General features: G+C 39.0%; 1 protein-coding gene across 1 annotated transcript; it reads right to left on the reverse strand.

Moving 5' to 3' along the window:
- Positions 1-523: 523 nt before the first annotated feature.
- On the reverse strand, positions 524-23,213 carry C9 (complement C9). The gene is made up of 12 exons (XM_068665860.1): positions 23,059-23,213; positions 16,416-16,533; positions 15,584-15,731; positions 14,096-14,243; positions 10,152-10,290; positions 8,640-8,855; positions 7,353-7,593; positions 6,358-6,486; positions 4,150-4,328; positions 3,677-3,905; positions 2,559-2,728; positions 524-684 (listed from the first exon to the last, which is right to left on the reverse strand). Exons 1-11 carry the CDS (start codon positions 23,142-23,144, stop codon positions 2,580-2,582), a joined length of 1,782 nt encoding a protein of 593 aa, XP_068521961.1. The 5' UTR covers positions 23,145-23,213; the 3' UTR covers positions 524-684; positions 2,559-2,579.
- Between the last annotated feature and the right edge of the window lie 570 nt (positions 23,214-23,783).

Consider the following 23,783-nt stretch of genomic DNA (forward strand, 5'->3'; position numbering starts at 1 on the left):
GGCAACCAGGACACTAATTTTCTTTTGTTTACTCAGCTTTTTTTTTTTTTTTTTTTTTTTTTTTTTTGAGGCCTCCAGAACTTTATATCATTGAGAACTATGCTTCCTACCACAACCTAATTAAATTTTCTTAGTTGTCTACCAGTTTCAAAAGTTATTCAGGATACTGATAGGTAGTACAATTGCCTCACTCTTGTCTCTTTCGGGAGTTTTGCTAAAAATATAGGTGGCATTATACCAACTCTTCTACCTCAGTCTCTCTCAGGTTATTTACTGACAGTATACCATCAAATGGATGACGTTATATACATTATTCTGATATTCACGCTGGGTTTGAATTCTTGAAAATCAGTTTGAAAACATTCACCCCAAAGAATTCACCCCAAATAATTGTTGAAAATAATAAAAAGGGGGACTATTATGCTACCGACTAACAAACATAGATGATAGATGATTCATGTTCTAATAACAGCAGAAGACACAAAAAAAAAAAAAAAAAAAGGACAACACACACTGCATCAGCTCTTCTCCATTAAGATATTTATTGGTATATTACTTTGTTTTGCTAAGCAATCATTTAAGGTGCAGGTGCTTTTAATTCACGGTGTTCTGTTGCTCTTGGGTAGCAAGCTATCTATTGGAAACTGTGATTTGTAGAACTGGTTTGGAATCCAATAATCATTTCTAAAAAGGGGGAAAAAACAGTGACAAAGTGATAGAACATAGTAACTATGACATTTGTATTAGTCAATATTTAAGTGAAACAGTATTCTTATGGCTCACCAAGAACATGATTTCACTGTGTCTCAATTATGATTGTAACATAAACTCATTATAATAAAGAAGAAATCAAATCACATGTTATGTGCAGAAGCTTTAAGCGTGGAAGCTATAAGCCAGTTTCCACTGGCTTCATCTGGAAGAGTGAATTCTCAACAAGTCTGATGTTATCGGGAGCCAAAGTAAAATTATTTTTGTTTTTTAAAAAGAGCTTTTAGTATACAGGAGGAAACATATCTGAATATGTATGCATCATGTATAATCATCATGATATTTACTATTCTGACTGAAAAGGACATGTTGTTGATATATTTATTGAAGGAAGAAAATTAAGGCTGCTCATGAGATTTTAATACAAGACCAATTGCACTGGATCAACCAAAGGCTAACTTTGTTATCCTGTTTCTAACAATAGAAAAATAGCACAGACCTGGAGTATGCCCAGCAGTAGGGAAGCACATAGAAATACTTCCCCAGAACACTCTCCCGTCCCAGCAAAATTGATATTTCAGAGACTACATAAATGAAGGTCATTTCTATATGTTTGAGAAACTTCTATTAGTTTTTCGAAAGGTTTCTAAAATGTGTATTTCCTTTTGGTATGTCCACTGTGTAGAAGACCAGTCTACAATTTGTTTATAATCTGCCACTTGCCAGTTTTATCTAATGTCTCCTAGTTCTTACACTTCAGTCTCACATTACCCTGGATTTTACATCTCTCTGTCATATTCTCTCAGTTTTTGCTCTTCCAGCTGTGACATAACTTGTGAGATGAGTAGCTTTGATAGCATGGAGATGAGTTGCTGTAGGAAGCACTTCATAATTGTCTGATTTAGGACTAGATAGCCCACAAGTGATATCATGTTCTGCTGGCTATTCTTTCTTCGCAGTGCTTCACAAGTAGATTAGTGGACCTAGCTGAACTCTGTTGAAGGTGAAAGAGCTGGCTTGCAAGAAAAGGTCTGTTACGTATCTTTGGCTCAGGTATAACTCATGTTGCAAGACCATCAAGGTGTTTCAAAGGTGAAATTTGGAAAATCCTTTCCCTATTTTGTGACCTCTTTTCTTGTGGCCATGAAGAAAAGAGGGAATTTATAGTAACATATTAAGCATAAAACACAAACACTTCCTCCTGGGCCTGTAAACACTTATTGTCATTTCCAGGCAGCATGAAATCTTCTTCAGAGCAGATGAAGAAAGTTGAGATAGACCTTTCCATTCTATGGACCAGAGCATACACCCTCAAAATCCTGCTTACATGTTTTGATTTTCTTTGCAGTATTGTATTAGAAACAATACTCACAAAACTGTGTTGCTAAACATTCTCTTAAACTAACTTTTTCCATGTGAAAAGTTTCAACATTACTGTAAGAGTTACTGTTGGATTTAAGCATACTACTTATCAAGTAAGAGAATTCAGACTCCCAAACTGTCTTTTTATATCATGTGCGGAAAATATATCTTTTCTCTTTGAAAGACATAAGTTTTCTAAAGTCTAACTGAAGGTGAAATCTGGATTTCAAGAGCTGGATTTTTAGGCTGTTCTTCTCCAGAACTCTCATACTTCTGTGATATAATGTTTCTCTTCAAGACATTCAAAGACAAATCTAACTATTCAGCAACTGGAGCTACAAAGTGTCTGTTTTTAAAAGTTCTACCATCACAGGTTGAAATGAAACATGCAAATAAGTTTACGCATTCACTGAAATATCTCAAATATTGGCTGACCACTCAAAACAGCAGTAACAGAGTAACAGTACTTAAGAGATGCTGCTTACCTGATTTGGGATATTTTCTTCTCAACAGGGACGTTTTTCAATGGCTTCTCCTTGGCATGGTCTGCCTCCATCTTGTGGTGTAGGATTATTACACTGGCGAGTTCGAGTGCTTTCACCATTGATGCAGGTGGACCAGGTACTCCAACAGCTCCAGCCTCCATCAGTGACAACTGGTATTAAGACATCATACTAGGATTAGTCCAATATTTTTCTGTCTGCTGTGCAGTGACAGAAAGATCATTAATTAGAGATTTTTACCTAGCACTTCTGAGGATTGACAAGGTGGTCCATGAATTAATTCTGATTTTTGCAGTTATGGTGACTCTGAAGATCATTCCACCCTCTAGCATATATCCCAGCTACACAGATTTGGCTTTTGAAAATGCCCTTGTCAGTAGCACTGTTCAAGGGTCCAGATGTTTCAGCATTTCTGTCACCCCAGGAAACTGCATGAATATCAAGTTCTAAGGTATCTGTACTTCAAAGTCTCCACTACAGATACTGAATTTACTGCACATTATTATTATTATTATTATTATTATTATTATTATTATTATTATTATTATTATTATTATTATTATTATTATTATTATTATTATATTTATTTATTTTTCCCCATGTATACGACTGCATTTAGATCCGTCTTCCCCTTTGTGGACCAATCTAATATTAATCTAGCACAGTAAGTATGAAATGTGGTCATGTGCTAGCAACAATAGTGCTTTTGCAGGAAACTGAAGACAAAACAGCTTATGACATGCTGAGATTGCTTTTGGCTGAGATCAACTTACAGCCTTGGTCCTTACCATCATACCACCATCCTCCTACTTACTTAAATGTATTTGGATTGTCATTTCAAGATGCAATGATATATGTATTTGGATTGTAATTTCAAGATATAATGATGTATAGGGACAAAGACTTCTATCTTAGAGTGCTTTTATCATCAAAAGAAACCAGTAACTTCTACTAAGATCCGCACTCTATACCCATGCGATTTGACTGGAGTAGGAATAAGGGAGTGCTATGACATCCTTATGTCCTTGTGAAGGCTCATTTTCCCTGGATATTGTTCTAAAAACTATGCTTGTTTTAGTCCGCTTGGAGAATTTACTAACCTTCAACTCTTGTAGATTTGGGAATCTGACAAGCAATTCCCTTAAAGTAGCTTGAGCACATGCATGTACAAGCTCCATCTATCAGTACAAGGGTGCCTCCATTTTTACAGGGTTCACATTTGCACACACTATATTCAGTAACGTAGTCCTCAATTGCTCTTTCCAAATTTTGTTTCTTTAAATATGAATTTCTTATCTTAACTGGAACAAGTGTATGTATTGGAGAAGGCTGTGGAAGAAAAAAAAAAAAACAAAACTACATCTTTAACAGACTTTTCTGTAGTTCTGAATACTTTTGATACCAATAAAGGATACCATCCTTTAGTGCTGATATACACATCGCTAGAATAAGTATCTGAAGAAACTGTCAAAATGAAGAAAGTATCTGGTAGTTCATGAAACTTAGAGACTCACCTCCATTTTACAACAGAAGTTTTCAGATTCTAAGAGGCACAGATTCGAAGAGAACTTACCCGTTCCTGTATCACAACTGGTGCATCAACCAAGGACTTAGCCCACTCTACGTAATCTTCTACGTCAACCATTTTCGATCTTCGCAGTAACATTTCTTTTATTTTAACTGAAAAATCAACCTTCCCTCCATCGACTAAGGAAATAACATCATCAATGATAGCATCGTCTTTATATTCTGCTACAGAAAGAAAGAAGATGAAGAAGAAAGTTTAATGTCTATACTTCCTGATGAATGGTTGTCCTTCTAGCACAACCAGTCCACCTTTGTAACATGATAATTGAGAGAGGAACCCTTCACCCACTAATCATGGTGGAATTCCATATTTCTTTGCTCATACCAAATTTGTAGGATGAAATCTTCTATTTTGCAATTAAATTAGGAAACCCAATATCTGAAAGGAAAGGAAGGCATAGAGCAAAATGAGAGACATTATGGAGGTCATAACCAGATATTGGGTTTCCTAATTTAATTGCAAATGGCCTGTCTGCATGTGTGTGCGTGTCTCCATTTGAAGCAATTGGAGATGAGGATTCAAGGGACAATTGCTGGGTAGACTAAACATTTAAGGCCAATTACTGGAGTCACCCATAGTGTGTGTGGCATGTCTGTGTGCTGATATGCATTGTTGGTCTGCTGATCCCTACCAGTAACGTAAGTGGACCTGTGGGCCTTGGAGGATTGTATATCCAGGTGCCAAAAATAGGGTGAACAAAGCAGATAGGGAACATTTACTGCATCATTTAAATGTCTAAGGTCAGCTGCTGGAGGTACCTATATAGTCTATATATATATATATATATTGAGGAGGGGCTGATAGACCTGAAGGTTGTGCTGCTGTGTATATGTACAAGTTCCATAAAGGGAAGTGCAGAATCCTGCACCTGGGCAGGAACAACCCCATCCACCTATATGTGCTGGGGGCCAACTGCTTGGAAAAAAGTTTTACAGAAAAGGCGCTGGGGATCCTGGTAGACACCAAGTTGAACATGAGCAAACAGTGTGCCCTTGTGGCAAACAAGACTAGTGGTATCCTGCACCACATAAGGAAGAGCTTTGCCAGCAGGTTGCAGGAAGTGAACTTTGCCCTTTCTTCAGGTGCCTTTAAGTTCACCTCCGGAGTAGAATCATAGAATCATAGAATATCCTGAGTTGGAAGGGATCCTTAAGGATCGTCAAGTCCAACTCTTGACACCGCACAGGTCTACCCAAAAGTTCAGACCATGTGACTAAGTGCACATTCCAATCTCTTCTTAAATTCAGACAGGCTTGGTGCAGTGACCACTTCCCTGGGGAGCCTGTTCCAGTGTGCAACCACCCTCTCTGTGAAGAACCCCCTCCTTATGTCAAGCCTAAATTTCCCCTGCCTCAGCTAGTAGTTTCCAATTCTGGGCTCAGCGGTACAAGAGAGAGGTGGAACCACTGGAGTCCAATGAAGTGCCACAGACATGAAGCATCTCTATTATGAGGAAAGACTGAGAGAGTTGGAACTGTTCAGTCTGGAGAAGAGAAGGCTCAGGGGGATCTCATCACGGTGTACTAGTATCTGAAGGGAGTCTGTAAAAAAAGTGGTACCGGGCTCTTGGCAGTGGTACCCAGTGACAGGGCAAGAGGCAAAGGACACAAACTGAAACACAGAAGGTTCCTTGTGTGCATGTGGAAACACTTTTTTTCCTGTGAAGGCGACTGAGCAAAGGATGCCCAGAGAGGTGGTAGAGTGCCCAGAGAGTCATGGAGGTCTTCATATCCCATCTAGACATGGTCCTGGATAACCTGTTCTAGGTGGCCCTGCTTGAGCAGGGGGTTTCACACCAGGTGACCTCCAGAGGTCCTTTACAACCTCAACCCCTCTGTGATTCTGTGATATTTCCATTGGCTGACCTCTGTACTGATCCAATAGTGAGGGGAACAGGATGAAGCCATTGGTGCTGTTTGTGTTTGTATGAGTGCTGTGTTTCTATTTATATTGATTAGTTTGGCCATGCATATATCTATGGATGTGTTGTATATGTTGTACATGTGTGTACTGGGAACACATGCTCAGCCTAGCTTGGGAGTGTGGAATTATGGCAGCTTTGTCTTTACTGGGGTACATGATCTGTCATTTCCCTAATAAATAGCAGCAACTATGTTGATTTTTGTAAGGAGAAAAAATTGTTATTGCCTTTCCTTAAGCAAAAGACATAATGTAAAATAAGGATATACTTACATTTATCCTGAATTTTGATCTTTTTGCATATATCACCAGACATTTCAAGACCGCCCTTAATCTTGTCATATTCAACACTGACATCAAATTGATAGCCAAGACATTTCTTCACATCTTCTACACTGATATCTGGAAGCAAAAATAATTAGGTGATTATTAAAGGATAGAGTGACCAACAGCACAATGCTGCTCCATGGGAGGTTCAGACTGGACATTAGAAAAAAAATTATTTGCCATGGGGGTGGTCAAACACTGGAAGAGGCTTCCTAGCAAGGTGCCCCATGCCTGTCAGTTTTCAAGAGGCATTTGGATAATGCCCTTCATAATATGCTTTGACTTCTGTTTAGCCCTGAGGTAATGAGGCAGTTGGACTTGATTTTTGGTGGTCCCTTCCAACTAACTTTTCTGTTCTGTTCTGTTCTTTTCTGTTCAAGGAGTGTGATTATATTATTGGAGGATAAGTTTCAGTGCTACTGGTGCTGTTGGAAATGTTTATGCTTTCTTCCTCCTATTTGTATTCTGCTTTCTCCTCTTCCATGCAATGAATACGAGGATGACTACATTTGAAGTGTCTGCACAATTTCTAGAAAGTACTTGAATTTATTCCTTATTTTATGCCATCACCAACGCTTAGAGTTCCAGATGAATACACCGACGAGCAAACCAGATTTAAGGTTTTGACAGATTTCCTAAGCACTGGGGACCTCTTGTGAATCATATAGCACCAATTACTGTGATATTTTGAAGAGGTTTGTTTAATATTTTGTTTTCTAAGTTGTAGACTCAGAAAGCAGATTTCAAATAAGTTACAGAGACTCTCATCTCTGTTGAACTTGGATAATTTGAAGTGCCACCGGTGTGCCACAAGCTGAACACATTGAATTGTGCTGTTCTTAGTAGTGTTATATATACACAAGTCTATCCTCATCCATCTCTGCATGACTGGAAACTTGGTGCCAATCTGCATCTTCTAGCTAGACCAACAAAACACATACCTAAGCGAGACATAGCATGATTATCCAGAACATACACAAGTTCATATTTTCCTCCCACAGCTCCAGAGGCTGCATAGTGAGTTCCATAATCTTCTAGGAATTTGAAATATTCCCCCTTATCGTATTCAGCAGGCAGCAAATTTAGATCGTCAAGGAAAGTATCTGTGAGGCGGATATCACGACTCCGCATTTGGAATCTTCCCAGCTGAATCTTTCCTTTTACATGTAGAAAGGTTTGGTTCTGAATACAGGGAGAAGAAAACAGATGAGAGAACCATTCTGGTATGAAATACAGCAGGAAAATATGTTTTATTTTACTTATAAAGAAACTGCAGCCCTTTTAAACATGGTATTCAGTCTAGCATTTTGGACACGAACTTGTTAAATTGAAACAAAACTTCTCCAATCTAAACTGAGGAAGAAGCAAGAAATTTAGACTTCTTCATTTCTTGCATTTTTGCAGAAGTCTCCCTTTGTTAATTGCAGCAAGCCCTTTATGATCCATTTGATGACAAGTTCTTCTCTTTAGGTACAATATCTAAAGATTCTGAATTTTATAACAGAAAAATAATTCCACATGGCTTGCCAGATAACAGAAGCTGTTCCTGCATGCCTATTGAGGTCAGATGGAGTTTAGTCTTTGTTTATAGTTAAAGCAGAACTACGCTCTCTCTGATTGTGGATAACTTCTCTGTTATTCTCAGACTGTCAGCATGAAAGGCTCCAATAAAAAAAAAAAAAAATCCACCCTTGCATCTTAAAATAAAAATTTATCAAGAAAAAAATCCTTTCAAGGCATGTGAGCCATACATACATTTTAATTGTAGTATTTACTAACCCATATACTCATACATTACACTCTATATTTTTATATCATAGTCTAAACTAGGACCTAGCAGCTGCCTGTACCACATGACATCTTGTGAAATAGTTGCAGTAAAGTTGACTCTAAGTAAACATATGACTTCCAAACCCCATTATTTTCTGTAGTACTTGTGTGACCTTCTTAACAGCAGTGCCTAGTAGGAGGTATATAAAAGGAATTTAACAGCTGACCATTTAAAAGATGTTAAAATGCTGACTCAAAGGCTTTTAGAAATGACAAAATTCTTCAGGCATCTACATTTCCATGAAGAAATTTTTGTAGGTACAAATATTTCTGCCATTCAGCAAAAATCCCTTACTTTCTTGTTGTCTCTGGGCTCTTCCTACTTTTATGCTAACACTGTATAAATTTTACTATTTATAAAATGATTACATTAAATACTCAAGCGTGATTAAACTTACCCTTTCTGTGAATCTAGTCAACATAGATCCTAAATTTTTACCCTTGCTATAGTAAAACTTCAAGTTTCCTCCTGCAGTTTTGTTACTTCCTGAAGTAGGTCTATATTTCAGAGACAGGCCAATGTTGAAGCTTGTTTGTTTGTCCATGTACACCTCTCGTATCATTTTTAGATGATCACGATAGAACTCAGATGTGAAGGTTTTGCCTGCTTTTGTCTTAGAAAAGAAGATGAAAAAGTTATATGAGAAGCCAGAACAGACAGTAACAGGAAAATCTATGTAGCACTTTGAATTTGCACATTTTACTTATCAAGAACAACAAAAACAACAACAAAAATTATAAAAACACAGGCACTTATGTGAATAGAGCAGAGAACCATTAGGGCTGGGAAGCAGCTACCTGTCTACTTCATATAGTATCCAAATTGACTTTGAACGTAAAGAGTAATTAAAAGAGAAGATATTTTATCTGAATAGAAAATAATTCCAAAGAATGTATTAGTAAAGGCTTCATGACATTCAGGAATAGAAAAATATGTTTTGACAGAAAAAAAAAAAATCTAACATCTAACCCTTTTCTACTTTTTTTTTTTTTTTTTTTTTCTCCTTGAAAATTTTCAATTTTCCTTGGAAATACACATTTAAATCTCTAAATAATTTGACTCAGCTAGAGAATGGGATTCAGTAAAAAACAGTAATTTGATTTATCTTGATTCTCTCAGAAACTCCTGAGAGTTTTTATGCAGTTTCCTTGTATATTCAGCCTCTCCTGAGACCCAGGCTCCCAAGCCTGTCCGTATCTTTTTATCTCCATTTGTGGTCAGAAACTGCTATGGAAAAAAGCCCTCATTAAGTGGAGAGATGATGCTGTCCAAGAGCAGATGTGATGTAAGTAACAAGTCTCATCTTTAGAAGAAAACAGGAACACAATGCCTTAATGGCAGTGTATATTTTAATTTTTTTTTTTCCCCCACAAATTAAATATATATATATATATATATACACTAACACATAACAGAATTGCATTGAAAGTTTTTTGTTTGTTTGTTTTGTTTTGTTTTGTTTTGACAACAGGAGAGAGAAAGTTGTCACTGATTAAGAAACTTAGAGAGCATCAGAGTATCAAAATGTTCTGCCTTCCTTTTCATCACAGTCTTTTGTGTGTCCCTGAAAAAGTTTTGATTGCTGCTCTATCCAGTAAAATTAGGTATAGTATTCAGTTTTTTACATCTCCTATGTATATCATCCAACCATATGGTAAACATTCCAGAGACACTTTCATTTACTATACACAGGTGCAACAATAAACGTGTGGGAAATTATCTGCAGCAACTGAGTTTAATTGCTAAGGCATATGATAACATAACCAGTTTCCCTCCAGACTTTGCTGGCAGTATGAGGCTTAAAAGCTGCTGCTAACTTATTTAAAGAGGTTTCAAGCCTTCTGAAAGGAAGTCAAGATACAGCATTCATTTAAAACATTCTAACTTGCATAGAAGAACTTAGACTTACATCATAATTGAGAACACCAACATTCCACGGCTTGCGGTAATATGTCTGTGTGTTCCCATCACGCACCCTTTCACAAAGACCATTGAAAAACTCATTGTCAAATGGGCTGGCCATTGGCTGCATCCCTAAAACATTGATTCTGCAATAGAAATACAGGACAGGTTATGCTTCAAAAAAGAAGGTGTCAGCACATGTAGTTTGGAATCAATGGTGTTACGAATGGAAAAGCCTAATTTTTGTAAGAGATGGATAGGGGTAAGGGACCTGCTCCACCATGGCAGTTTGTCTCATCTTTTGTTTTCTTAATTTCTCATTCGTGTAATGGATAAAATACTACATATGTGTAAAGCACTTTATTTTAAAGGTCATATATTAGAAAGAAACAGACAAATAAAAGACAGATAATGCAGTAAGAACCTTAGGAATGGAAGGAGAGAATAAACATTTCTTCTTGAACAACATGTTTGTGAGGAACTATTAAATTATAGTATAGATTATAGTATATATATATAGATTTATTTTTTTTTCCCCTGCATAACTCATTATTATTTTGTTTGCTGTTAGGAACTTTGGTATCAAGAATGCACAAGATTCACGTAGAAGGAATATACAACTGCTCCTAGCTTTGTCTCTTCTCCCAGGGAGTGACTTAGAGGAGTAACAGAACTCCCTGGAGAGCAAATCTGAACCACTGCAAACCCTGAAAAGAGAGCACATTGACTATGTAGTTCTACACATCTATCTACCAGTGTACAAGAATTACTTCTGAAAACAGCTGCTCATTTGGGGATTCGATATTGTTTATTGGCTTTCTAACTCCTTCATAGATTCAATTCTTTCCAGGAAGCACAGTGTTTATGTCTGATACATGTACCTAACTAACTGCAGAAAATGGTTATCAGTTCATCTAAATTGCCAGCATTGGGTACCGCAGATGTGCATCTATACATTTCTCAAGGAAGACATCAGCAATGGTTTTTAAAAGAAATACTAAAGTAGCTTCTTCTTCTTCTAAAATAATAATAATAATAAGCCCATCTGTCTTAGTTCCCCGTACTACAAAGGCAGAGATTTTGCTCTTGTGCAGTCATGCTGTTGCAAGATGAAACGCAGGATGCACCCTTTTCATTTAAACACAAGGTGGTGCTGTAGTATACTTTTATTTTCGTCTTCTGTTCCTGTTTGGATAGCTGTCTTTTGACTCAATTTGTCACACAGTATGCCACACCTTCTCTCTGTTTGAAATTAAATATATACAGTATGGTCTGAGAAAAGAAAGATACATTTTCGACTTAGATTAATGAGGAAAACTATAAATGAATCAAGATCTAGGGAAGTGAAGAACAATAATGAAAAAAAAACACCCTACAGGCAGAGTGGTGTTGCAGTAAGGCAGCCTGTAGTATAAAATAATCAAGGGAACTTTTCTTCCTTTTAGATTCTCATGTTAGTAAAGTTATGGGGAATGACTGATTCCTTATTAATTATCACTTGAAAAGATATGTGTATATCACAGAATCACAGAATCACAGAATCTCTAGGTAGGAAGAGACCTCTAGATCATCGAGTCCAACCTCTAACCTAACACTAACAGTCCCCACTAAACCATATCCCTAAGCTCTATATCTAAACGTCTTTTGAAGACTTCCAGGGATGGTGACTCCACCACCTCCCTGGGCAGCCCGTTCCAGTGCCTGACAACCCTTTCAGTAAAGAAATTCTTCCTAACATCCAACCTAAAACTCCCCTGGCGCAGCTTTAGCCCATTCCCTCTCGTCCTGTCACCAGGCACATGGGAGAACAGGCCAACCCCCACCTCGCTACAGCCTCCTTTAAGGTATCTGTAGAGAGCGATAAGGTCGCCCCTGAGCCTCCTCTTCTCCAGGCTGAACAAGCCCAGCTCCTTCAGCCGCTCCTCATAGGACTTGTTCTCCAGGCCCCTCACCAGCTTCGTCGCCCTTCTTTGGACCCGCTCAAGCACCTCGATGTCCTTCTTGTAGCGAGGGGCCCAAAACTGAACACAGTGCTCGAGGTGCGGCCTCACCAGAGCCGAGTACAGGGGGACAATCACTTCCCTAGCCCTGCTGGCCACACTGTTTCTTATACAAGCCAGGATGCTGTTGGCCTTCTTGGCCACCTGAGCACACTGCTGGCTCATATTCAGCCGACTATCCGCCATCACTCCCAGGTCCTTCTCTCCCTGGCAGCTCTCCAACCACTCGTCTCCCAGCCTGTAGCTCTGCTTGGGGTTATTGCACCCCAGGTGCAGGACCTGGCACTTGGCCTTGTTAAACTTCATGCAGTTGACCTCAGCCCATCGGTGCAGCCTATCCAGATCCTTCTGCAGAGCTTTCCTACCCTCGAGCAGATCGACACACGCACCTAACTTGGTGTCATCTGCGAACTTACTGAGGGTGCACTCGATCCCCTCATCCAGATCATTGATGAAGATGTTAAAGAGGACCGGCCCCAGCACCGAGCCCTGGGGGACGCCACTAGAGACTGGCCTCCAACTGGACTTGACTCCATTTACCACAACTCTTTGGGCCCGGCTATCCAGCCAGTTTCTAACCCAACGAAGCGTGCGCCAGTCCAAGCCAAGAGCAGCCAGTTTCTTGAGGAGAATGCTGTGGGAGACGGTGTCAAAAGCCTTGCTGAAGTCAAGGTAGACCACATCCACAGCCTTTCCCTCGTCCACCCAGCGCGTCACTTTGTCGTAGAAGGAGATCAGGTTCGTCAAGCAGGATCTGCCTTCCATAAACCCATGCTGACTGGGCCTGATCGCCTACTTGCCCTTCAAGTGTCGCATGATGACTCCCAAGAGGATCTGCTCCATGAGCTTCCCTGGTACTGAGGTCAAACTGACAGGCCTATAGTTCCCCGGGTCAGCCCTCCGGCCCTTCTTGTAGATGGGCGTCACATTTGCTAGCCGCCAGTCAGTTGGGACCTCCCCCGATAGCCAGGACTGCTGATAAATGATGGATAGGGGCTTGGCCAGCTCCTCTGCCAGTTCTCTCAGTACCCTTGGGTGGATCCCATCCGGCCCCATCGACTTGTGCACATCCAAGTGCCGTAGCAGGTCACCAACCAGTTCTTCGTGGATGGTGAGGGCCACATCCTGCTCCCCATCCCCTTCCACCAGCTCAGGGTACTGGGTATCCAGAGAACAACCAGTATTGCCGCTAAAGACCGAGGCAAAGAAGGCATTGAGCACCTCCGCCTTTTCCTCATCTCTTGTAACTAAGTTTCCCCCCGCACCCAGTAAAGGATGGAGATTCTCCCTAGTCCTCCTTTTTGTGTTGATGTATTTATAAAAGCGTTTTTTGTTATCTTTAACGGCAGTAGCCAGATTGAGCTCCAGATGAGCTTTGGCCTTCCTAATTTTGTCCCTGCACAGCCTCGCTACATCCTTATAGTCCTCCCTAGTGGCCTGCCCACTTTTCCAAAGATTATAAACCCTCTTTTTTCTCCTAAGCTCAAGCCACAGTTCTCTGTTGAGCCAGGCTGGTCTTCTTCCCCGCTGGCTCATCTTTGGGCGCATGGGAACAGACCGCTCCTGTGCCATTAGGATTTGCCTCTTGAAGAGCGCCCAGCCTTCCTGGACCATATATATTAATATAAAATATGCCTATATATTTTATGTTTAAATAATGTGTTTTAAAAATACTAATGTAATATCTATGTATGAGTCTGCATATTAGCATAATGATTGATCAACTTAGTATTCACTGTCTGGATAAATATTTATCCTCCCCAAGTACACAATATCAAAAGTAGTCAGGTGTTTTTTCTGAAAGTTATGTTGCATTTCTGAATACAAATGAAAACATGATTCCTCTTTTGGGAATGCCAGTGTCCCAGCATTTTCAGTTGGCTTTGGAGACAATCCTAGACTCTTCACAATGTCAAATACATTTTTTTTTCTTTTTCCCTTCATTACATACCCTTGCCCTGCTGTCCTGCCAATTTCAGACACATCAATATCATGGTTACGGCATGGTGATCGTGGTTCAGATTCACAGTTATCTTCATCAGAAAAATCTCCACAGTCGTTATCCACGTTACACACAAGCCGTCGCTTTATGCATCGACCTAATTAAAAAAAAAAAAAGTTATTGAATGAATCCAATTCTTTCCAAGATGGACATTAAGTAACACCCCTACCTATTCTTCATTGAGGTTTTTCTTTTTGTATAGTTTCACCAGTTTCACAAAGAATTTTCATTTTTCCTCCTTAGAATGAAAAAAAAAAACAAACTAAAAAACAAATCAACAGAAAACCCCACCATACTATTAAATCCACTTATTAATTTACTGAGACAGAGAACTGCTGTCATTTGCAGAACGTTATCATTTCTTGTGGTTATTTCTATATTAATTTTTCATTATTAGATTTTTTTAATGTATTAGGAGAATACAAGAAGACATTACTCCAATATCAGCAAAGAATTATTTTTTAATTATTTAAATTGTTACTACTTGGAAAACATGAAATATAATGATTGATATTCTAATGCAACAGTGAAAAACTGATTCTGCTGATGTCAGGTATCACAGTTTATACACAGATTGATTTTTTTTTTCCTATAGAATTTAAAGATTTGAATAAATTTAGCCCTAAGATAATAATAATAAAAAAACAGTTTGTTAATATGAACTGTTTCACCTGTAAGTGTCACACAATGGCTTTGAACTAATAATTAAATACATGCTTTTTAATTTTTCTTTCTCTACTTGGACTTTACAGAAAGATACAATACTGACAATAGCTTGGAACTCAAAATTCACCTAACATCTTTCCTTTCCTGTTTTGATTAGTTTTAATTAACTTATTCTGTTTTCAATTATGATGAACCTTGAATTCATCTAATTCATATGCCATGCCTGTATTACTTTATAAATTAAGATCTGTGAATCTAGAGACTTGTTGGTCCCAGTTGGCATGTACCATATGACATTAGTCATTAAGCCTCCCTATCCATTTTGCTAGAATTCCTTCTAGCTTTATCCCAGTGATTTTTCATAAAACAGGATTCTATACCAGGTGGAACAGGAATGCTAGAAGAAAGAACAGTCTGTGGATAGCTTTTAAACATGGAGTGAAAAACAAGGGAAAATAATTTAGATCTGAGGCATATTATTTTGACAGATCGAAGGAATGTACCCCTTTCTCAAGCATTTTTTATGTTATGCTTTTGATCTCATGGCTTTGCAACCCACTTATCTACACATTCAGGACTGTCTTTAACCCTTAGCAATAATGTTCTGCTTCAGGAAATCATCCCCAAATAGAAAAGCATTGAAGCATACACCCTGTTTTGTGTATGCATTTTGACTTCAGTGCAGACTGATTGAACTTCTTCATAGAACTGCGTGAGATGTGATTTGCTGAACTATTGCACAACTCATGATGGTATGGAAACAAAACCTACCAGAATTGCATTGAAAGTCAGCACCACAGTCTGGTTCTATTTCTTCAGGACAGACTTGGTCACTTTCACAGTTCTGTGTATCTCCTAAAGTCTCCACACATGATTTTCCACCAAACTGGCCAAATCTTTCAATACTTCTAGAACGAAACTTAAAATATAAATAGCAGTTTTAATATTGTTTTAAGAGAAAAGAGAAGACATACCAGAACTGCAGAATTTCCACTGAACTTAGGACTTCTCAAAATGAGGCATCTTTGGTGAAAATATTGGTTGAAAAATCATAGACACAGCTTATGTTGTAAATTTATAGGAACATTGAATCAGTATCTTAGCAAATATATTTTTCACTCCCCCCCAGAAAAAAAAAAAATCCAAGGAGGAAATGTATCATACACATTTGATATTTTTATATTCTTTCAAGTCTTTCATTTTTTGGTAATATTATAAGAACTCTCCCAAGAAAGCAAAAATCTTAGTTTTTGCTAAAAAGATTGCTTCTTATTTTAAAAGGGAAAATCTATTAAAAAGTGATGCTCTTTACAGAAACAGAAACATTTACGTGGCCATAAAAGATTTTTTTCTGTCAACAAAATTTTTTCAATTACAGCTCTTGAATGGTTTTGTACATCTGGATGTAGTCTTACTTACTGTTATGGCTTCAGGTCTGAAATGATTATGGATTTAATCAAATCACAAACATTCAATATGAAGAGTTGCAATATGATATTTTCCCACAACCAAAAGACAGACAGATATTTTTTTTTTTTTTTTTTTTTTTTTTTTTTTTTTTTGCCTTGTCACAGAGACTTCCAGCTTACAGCCTACAGCTTACCCTTTGGTTGGTGCATGGGTCACACGGCCCCCACTCACTCCAGCTGGTCAGTTTACAGTCTATAGGGTATGGAGCATTCAGTTCTCTTGTCTCCCTGTGGAAAGCTTTTTCTGAAGAGCTGTCAAACAAAACATTCCAGGACAGTACACTAAAATAACGTTTGAATTTGCATTTAAACCATATACTGATATTTTGGAAGCACTTTCAAGTTGTTTTCTCCTTTACTTTTATAGCAGTTCTTGGTACACAAAATGTATAGACCACTGCTTAACCTTAAGCTCTTTGCTGATTTAAAATTACGCTTTTAAAAATATCATTTACTCAGCCTGCTTTTTTCCCCCTTTTTTAGATCATTATGCATACTCATACTTCTGGTGGGTTGTGCTATTGAAGAGAATCATACAATAATACACAGAGAATATCTGCAGTTCCCCTATTCAAACAGTGGATATACTCTGCATACTTAAAGCTAAATACAAAGGCACAGCAGTACATCTCAAATTGGTATAGTACTTCGTAAGTACAAAAAGAAGGACTAAGGAGAATCTCCATCCTTTACTGGTTGAGGGGAGAAACTTAGTTACAAGAGATAAGGAAAAGGCTGAGGTGCTTAATGCCTTCTTTGTCTCAGTCTTTAGTGGCAAGAGCAGTTGTTCTCTGGATACCCAACACCCTGAGCTGGTGGAAGGGGATGCACCAGGAAATGGTTGGTGACCTGCTACAGCGCTTGGATATATGCAAGTTGATGGGGCTGGATGGGATCCACCCGAGGGAACTGAGAGAACTCGTGGAGGAGCTGGCCAAGCTGCTTAACATCATTTATCAACAGTCCTGACTATCAGCGGAGGTCCCAGTTTACTGGTGGCTAGCAAATGTGATGCCCATCTACAAGAAGGGCTGGAGGTTAGACCTGGGGAACTATAGGCCTGTCAGTTTGACCTCAGTGCCAGGGAAGCTCATGGAGCAGATTATCTTGAGGGTCATCACATGGCACTTGCAGGGCAATCAGGCGATCAGGCCCAGTCAGCATGGGTTTATGAAAGGCAGGTCCTGCTTGACGAACTTGATCTCCTTCTACGACAAAGTGACGTGCTTAGAGGATGAGGGAAAGGCTGTAGATGTGGTCTTTCTTGACTTCAGTAAGGCTTTTGTCACCATTCCTCACAGCGTTCTCCTCAAGAAATTGGCTGGACTGGTGTATGCTTCGTTGGGTTAAAAACTGGCTGGATAGCCAGGCCCAAAGAGTTGTGGTGAATGGAGTCAAATCCAGCTGGAGGCCAGTCACTAGCGGCATTGCCCAGGGCTCAGTACTGGAGCCAGTCCTCTTTAATATCTTTATCGATGATCTGGATGAGGGGATCGAGTGCACCCTCAGTAAGTTTGCAGACGACACCAAGTTAGGTGCGTGTGTCGATCTGCTTGAGGGTAGGAAAGCTCTGCAGGAGGATCTGGATAGGCTGGACTGATGGGCGATCAACTGCATGAAGTTCAACAAGGCCAAGTGCCGGGTCCTGCACCTGGGGCAGAACAACCCCAAGCAGCGCTACAGGCTGGGAGATGAGTGGTTGGAGAGCTGCCAGGCAGAGAAGGACCTGAAAGTATTGGTGGATAGTTGGCTGAATAAGAGCCAGCAGTGTGCTCAGGTGGCCAAGAAGGCCAACAGCAGCCTGGCTTGTATAAGAAACAGTGTGGCCAGCAGGGCTAGGGAAGTGATTGTCCCCCTGTACTCGGCTCTGGTGAGGCCGCACCTCAAGTACTGTGTTCAGTTTTGGGCCTCTCGCTACAAGAAGGACATGGAGGTGCTTGAGCGAGTCCAGAGAAGGGCAATGAAGCTGGTGAGGGGTCTGGAGAACAAGTCCTACGAGGAGCGGCTGAGGGAGCTGGTATTGTTCAGCCTGGAGAAAATGAGGCTCAGGGGCGACCTTATCTCACTCTACAGGTAGCTTAAAGGAGGCTGTAGCGAGGTGGGGGTTGGCCTGTTCTCCCATGTACCTGGTGACAGGAGGAGGGGGAATGGGCTGAAGTTGCACCAGGGGAGGTTTAGGTTGGATTTTAGGAAAAACTTCTTTACGTTTGGCATTGGAATGGGCTGCCCAGGGAAGTGGTGGAGTCATCATTCCTGGAGGTCTTTAAAAGACATTTAGATGTAGAGCTTAGTGATACGTTTTGGTGGAGGACTTGTTAATGTTAGGTCAGAGGCTGGACTGGGTAATCTTGGAGGTCTCGTCTGACCTAGACAATTCTGTAATTCTGTGAAATTGGTATAGTACTTCAATATATATTTCTAATTTCTCAACTTAGTAACTGTGTGGGGTTGCCCTAAGCATAAATAAATGTTTAAATATTTTCCTGAGTTAAAAGAAGGCTCATAAATAAAAGTATTACTTGTTAACTATCTAACTTACATAGTTGGAAAAAACAGACAAATGTTTAGCTATCTAAGTATTCTTTAGCTTGCTGAGTTGAATACTTTGCCAGTTAGATTTCAGCCAAAGGCTTTTATTTTCTGGAGTGACTCTTCATTTTAGTGCCCAGTTTTAAATACTAAAAAATTTCTGGCTTTCAGTAAGTGAAGGGCCGTCACTTGATAGAAACTGGGTTTCTTGAAAGTGCCTACAGCTAGACATTAAAAAACTGATGCCCTGTAGAATGACCCTTCCGTTCTGAAAAACAAATCAGGTAGTTTACTGCTGACCTTAACCTCACAGGTAGTAGTGCTGAAAGCAAAAGAATGATGGGGTATCGATACCTAACTTTTACTCTCTATCATTTACACCAGTTTTGACATTTAAATGCTGAGTATTCATCCACTGCAAGGCAATTCTCTCTCTGCACCTCTCCACATTAATGCTGCTGCCTCTGTTCTACAGTGGGCCCCCTTTTTTTTGCAGGTCCCAGCTGGTTGGCAGATCTGCAGCTCCTGCAGTGTGATGTATGAGCTTTTGTTGCAGGTAGTGCATTGCCCTCCACTCTTTGACCTCCCTCCCTTATACAAATACATGAAGAAATCAAACAAATGTAACCTGATTCCTCAAAATTGAGAAATCTGTTGTTTGGACAAGGAAGATACATCAGTCAGTTCAGCTTTGGAGTGCTATATATTGTATGTTCAGGTTACATACACAATAAACTGTTAGTGAGACACTAAGTAGACCTATGTTTTGTTCCAGTCATTGAGTCTTAAGTAGCTTGGTGGCCACTGGGTAGTTGTGCAACTCTTCATACATACACTCAGCTCACCCATACTAGCTCTGATGCCTCAAACTTTCCACTGTCACATACACCAGCAGTAAACAGGCGCTGCAGCTGCTGCTGGTAGTATTCATAACACACACTCCCACTGTCCTGCCTGTGAATCCTAAACAACTCTTTTCCCAGAAGCCTCTTAACCTTAACCCAAGGCCTGCAATATATGGACCCCAGACAGAGGATGTTGCTTTTAACAGGTGAGACTCTAAAAAAAAGGAGACTAAAATTTACTGTAACTTCCTAAGTAGAAAATTGTACAGCAGGTTTTCAAAACATTGTCTTTTACATATTTTTCAAAACTCTGCATGACAGTAACATCATCAGAGGAAAGAAACAAAAAATCAGTGTTCTAGCAAGTGGATAAGAATCATCTTATTCTTCCCTATATCTATGAGTATGGCATTTATATGTACTTACTGATGTGAGACTATAAATCTCAGAGTAACACCACCTACATTAGTATTTTGGGAAAAGGTTGACAAGTTTTTCTTAAAAATAGAAGTTGGAGCCCACAGACACTAAACCTTAAATATACATTGGGACACCTAGTAGGGTTTCTATAAGTACTTGGCTATCTTACTCCTAACAATAACCAAGCATTAAGGTATTATGGAATTTTATGTTGAAATGCATTTCTGAACATTTATTATATTAAAAATGCAGCCAAAACCCTTTGCAGAAGTTAAGAATGGTCTATGAAGAGCAATGTCTATGAGTAGAACCTAAAGAAGGGACTAGACTCAAGCTGTGAGAATCCTTAGATTCTACATTAAAGTTTCTTATAAAACATTATTTTGAGTCTGCAGTAAAAATAATAATAATAGTAATAACAACAACAACAAAACAGGCAGGAAATGCCAAGTTGAACTTTTCAGTGCAAACTGAAGTTTTGCCTTCAACTGCCTTTCTACAAACCAGAGGTGATGGTGGTCTTTGAGCTTTCAGCCAGCACAGGTGTTTAAATAAGCTCAACCTAGCAACTTCTGCAAGAATATTCATTCTGAGTGAGTACGTATGGAGTATTTATGCACATTGGTCCTTTCCAGATTTGGACACAAGTTTCACAGGATTTGTTGCAAGTCCAGTTTTGAGGTTTTGGATCTAATTGACATTACAGCAGGAAAAAAAATCAGAAAAAAAAAGCATTGCAAGTGAGTGTCATGAACTCTGAAATGCCAGCCCTATCTATATTGATCTGGAAATTCAAATGGACACCCATGGAAAAAGCATTTTATTGAGCAACATTGTTTAGAAAGACAGGAAGACTTGAGTTTTTCCACTTCCATATTTTATTCTCAAAAAATGATGGAAGTGGATAAGTCTTATGAGGAACAGTTGAGGGAGCTGGGGTTGTTTAGCTTGGGGAAAAAAAGGGTCAGGAGACCTTACTGTACTTTGCAATTACCTTAAAGGAGGTTGTAGTGAGGCAGGAATAGGGTTCTTCTCCCAAGTGATAAGATGAGGGGAGGTTGTAGTGAGGCAGGAATAGGGTTCTTCTCCCAAGTGATAAGATGAGGGGAAATGGCCTCAAGTTGCACCAGGGGAGGTTTAGGTTGGATATTAAGAGAAATTTCTTTACTGAAAGAATTGTATTGCATTGGAATAGGCTGCTCAGGGAAGTGGTTGAGTCACCATCCCTGGAGGCTTTCAAGAAACGTGTAGATTCAAAACTTAGCAGTAAGATTAGAGGTGGACTTGTCAGTACAAGGTTAAAGGTTGGACTAGATGATCTTAAGAGTTCTTTTCCAACCTGAATGATTCTACGATTAAACTCGGGGAGAAAGTGTTACAGAAAAGTCATGCTGAAACAGGAGATGTTGAGGCATGCAATTTAAATATCAAAGAAAAGAAAGCATTTCAGTTTCTAACAGTGTCACTGAAGGTGGTAAATCAGAGCAAGAATTTTAGAGACAAGTACAGAAACCAAAATACTTTCTGTGCTATCCATCACTGGGAAGGTCTGAGGAATGGAAGAATGATCTTTTGAAAGAAAAAGGCGTTTCACAATCAGTACACGAAAATTGCTTTCACCTGTCTTAGATTGCAAAATACTTTATTGGCAGCTTCAAGCCAACCAGCCTTGGTGATTTGTTGTTGATCCATACATCAAAACACAGAGCTATTCAGTCCATCATTTAAAAAACTGATGACTTGAGAAAGAGGGTTGGTCTGATAGATAAAACAGACCAGCAAAGAAGTCATTTCTCCCTTGTAATTGAAGGCATGATAGCATTACATGACAATGAACTTAAACGGTTCCCCAGGGACATAGTCACAGCACCAAACCTGTCAGAGTTTAAGAAGCATTTGGACTGTGCTCTTAGTCAAATGGTCTGAGTTTTTGGGTAGACCTGTGTGGTGCTAGGAGCTGGACTTGATGATCCTAGGATGTTCTATGATACAACAACTGCAGCTGCTAGTGCCATTGGCTACGTGGGTCTGGCCCACGTTGCCTGCTTCAGAAGTCTTATATTCTAGCTGGATTATTGATAAATGAATATATCAAAGCTATGCTCTAGTTAGATGTGGATGCCCAATTAACCATTACCAAAAACAAGGAAAGGGAGAAACATAAAGTCTTATGGTTTTGAAGGCTCTTTTTTCAAAGTCAGTTTGGCTATTTCAAGCATCAATAGCAGTATCCAGCCTCAGGCCTAGACACTCATGCAAGAAGCAACTTTTTTTTTTTTTTTTTTTAATACAACATTCATGCCATCACAAAACACTTCACATACCACAATATAAGTCTTAATGCAGGCAGACCCTGATTCATTCTTAATGTGCATTGGCTATTAAGACTTACATTCTTATACCACTTAGTACTGTCTATTCTCATAAATGAGATATAGACCAGTCAGAGCTGTTTCTGGTTGTGTAGTTATTCAGTTGTTTCTAAATGATGTTTTAATAGAGACTGAGCCTGTAGTCCTCCTCCTTCTAGCGATGCATATACTGAAAACAAAAGGCTATATTTCCAAATTAGAGATATACAGTCTAGGAGACTTAAGATACTAATGTAAGTACTATCAGTATAAAATTGTGCATCTTCAGAAATATAATGATTGAGATTGTATTCTATTTTCACACTCACCATGTAATGGAAAAAAGCTGCTTGAGCTCCACCCTCGCTATAAGAATATAAGAGTAAGAATATAGCTTCAACAGCTATCAGTGTAATTGATGGCAAAATAAGTGAAGTGAATAAACCATTTTGATTTACTTCTTGAAGAAAAAAAAAAAAAAACAACAAAAAACCAACAACTTCAAGGAAAGAAGTTCCTGTGTTCACCAAATATATAAGCAAGCTGCCAGTGGAAATGTTTACATTGGTGGCTTATGCTATGTTGGAGAAAAAGAATAGCACAGGCAACTGTAGAAAACTGAGGACTCTTACCTTCTGCTTTCTCCTGAAAGTGAGGCAGACACCTCTAAACTGCATAATATGAATATTAGCTGCAGGATAACACGCATGCTTCTCATTTTGTGTCTGAGCAGGAAAGAAATCCTGAAACTGAATTTGCAAATTCTTTATTTGTTCTGTTTGTTATTTATTACCAAGAGGAGAAAAAAAAAAAAAGGCAGCACTTACTGAAAAATGCCAGTTGCTAGCCAAAACTGACTTACGGTAAGTGCCCTAAAGTCCACTTTTCAGAAAGTTTGTCTTTTTCCTCTACTTTATACTATTTCCCAATCTCCATAGTTTCACGATGAAAGAGCATTTACTAGTATCTTTTAAATATAGGGAAGATGCTTTCTATTCAATTAAAATAAATTAACTGCTTAGTAACAGCAATCATAGTGACTTACATAAGGAACAAGTAGTTCCTAAAGCAGAGCTGTTTACAAGGGTAAATTCAGTTTCTAACATGTTTGGAATCCTCTTTTGTTGCATTTGAGGAAAAAAAGTCCTAACATTCCTCGCCCCTCCCTCCCCTCCCCCCAATGCCAATATAAAAGAGCAACACATTTTTTTTTTTTTTTTGATGTTTTGAAGTAGGCTTCTAGTTTTCACTCTGTCACCCAAACCTCAAACATGAGCTACTCTTTAGAAAGTAATTCTTATTCAGCAGTTTTTTATAATTCAGATTTAAGGCACTGTGTGGTGGACACAGTCACAAA

This window comes from Anas acuta, chromosome Z (assembly GCF_963932015.1).
Source record: "Anas acuta chromosome Z, bAnaAcu1.1, whole genome shotgun sequence".
Taxonomy (NCBI): Eukaryota; Metazoa; Chordata; class Aves; order Anseriformes; family Anatidae; genus Anas; species Anas acuta.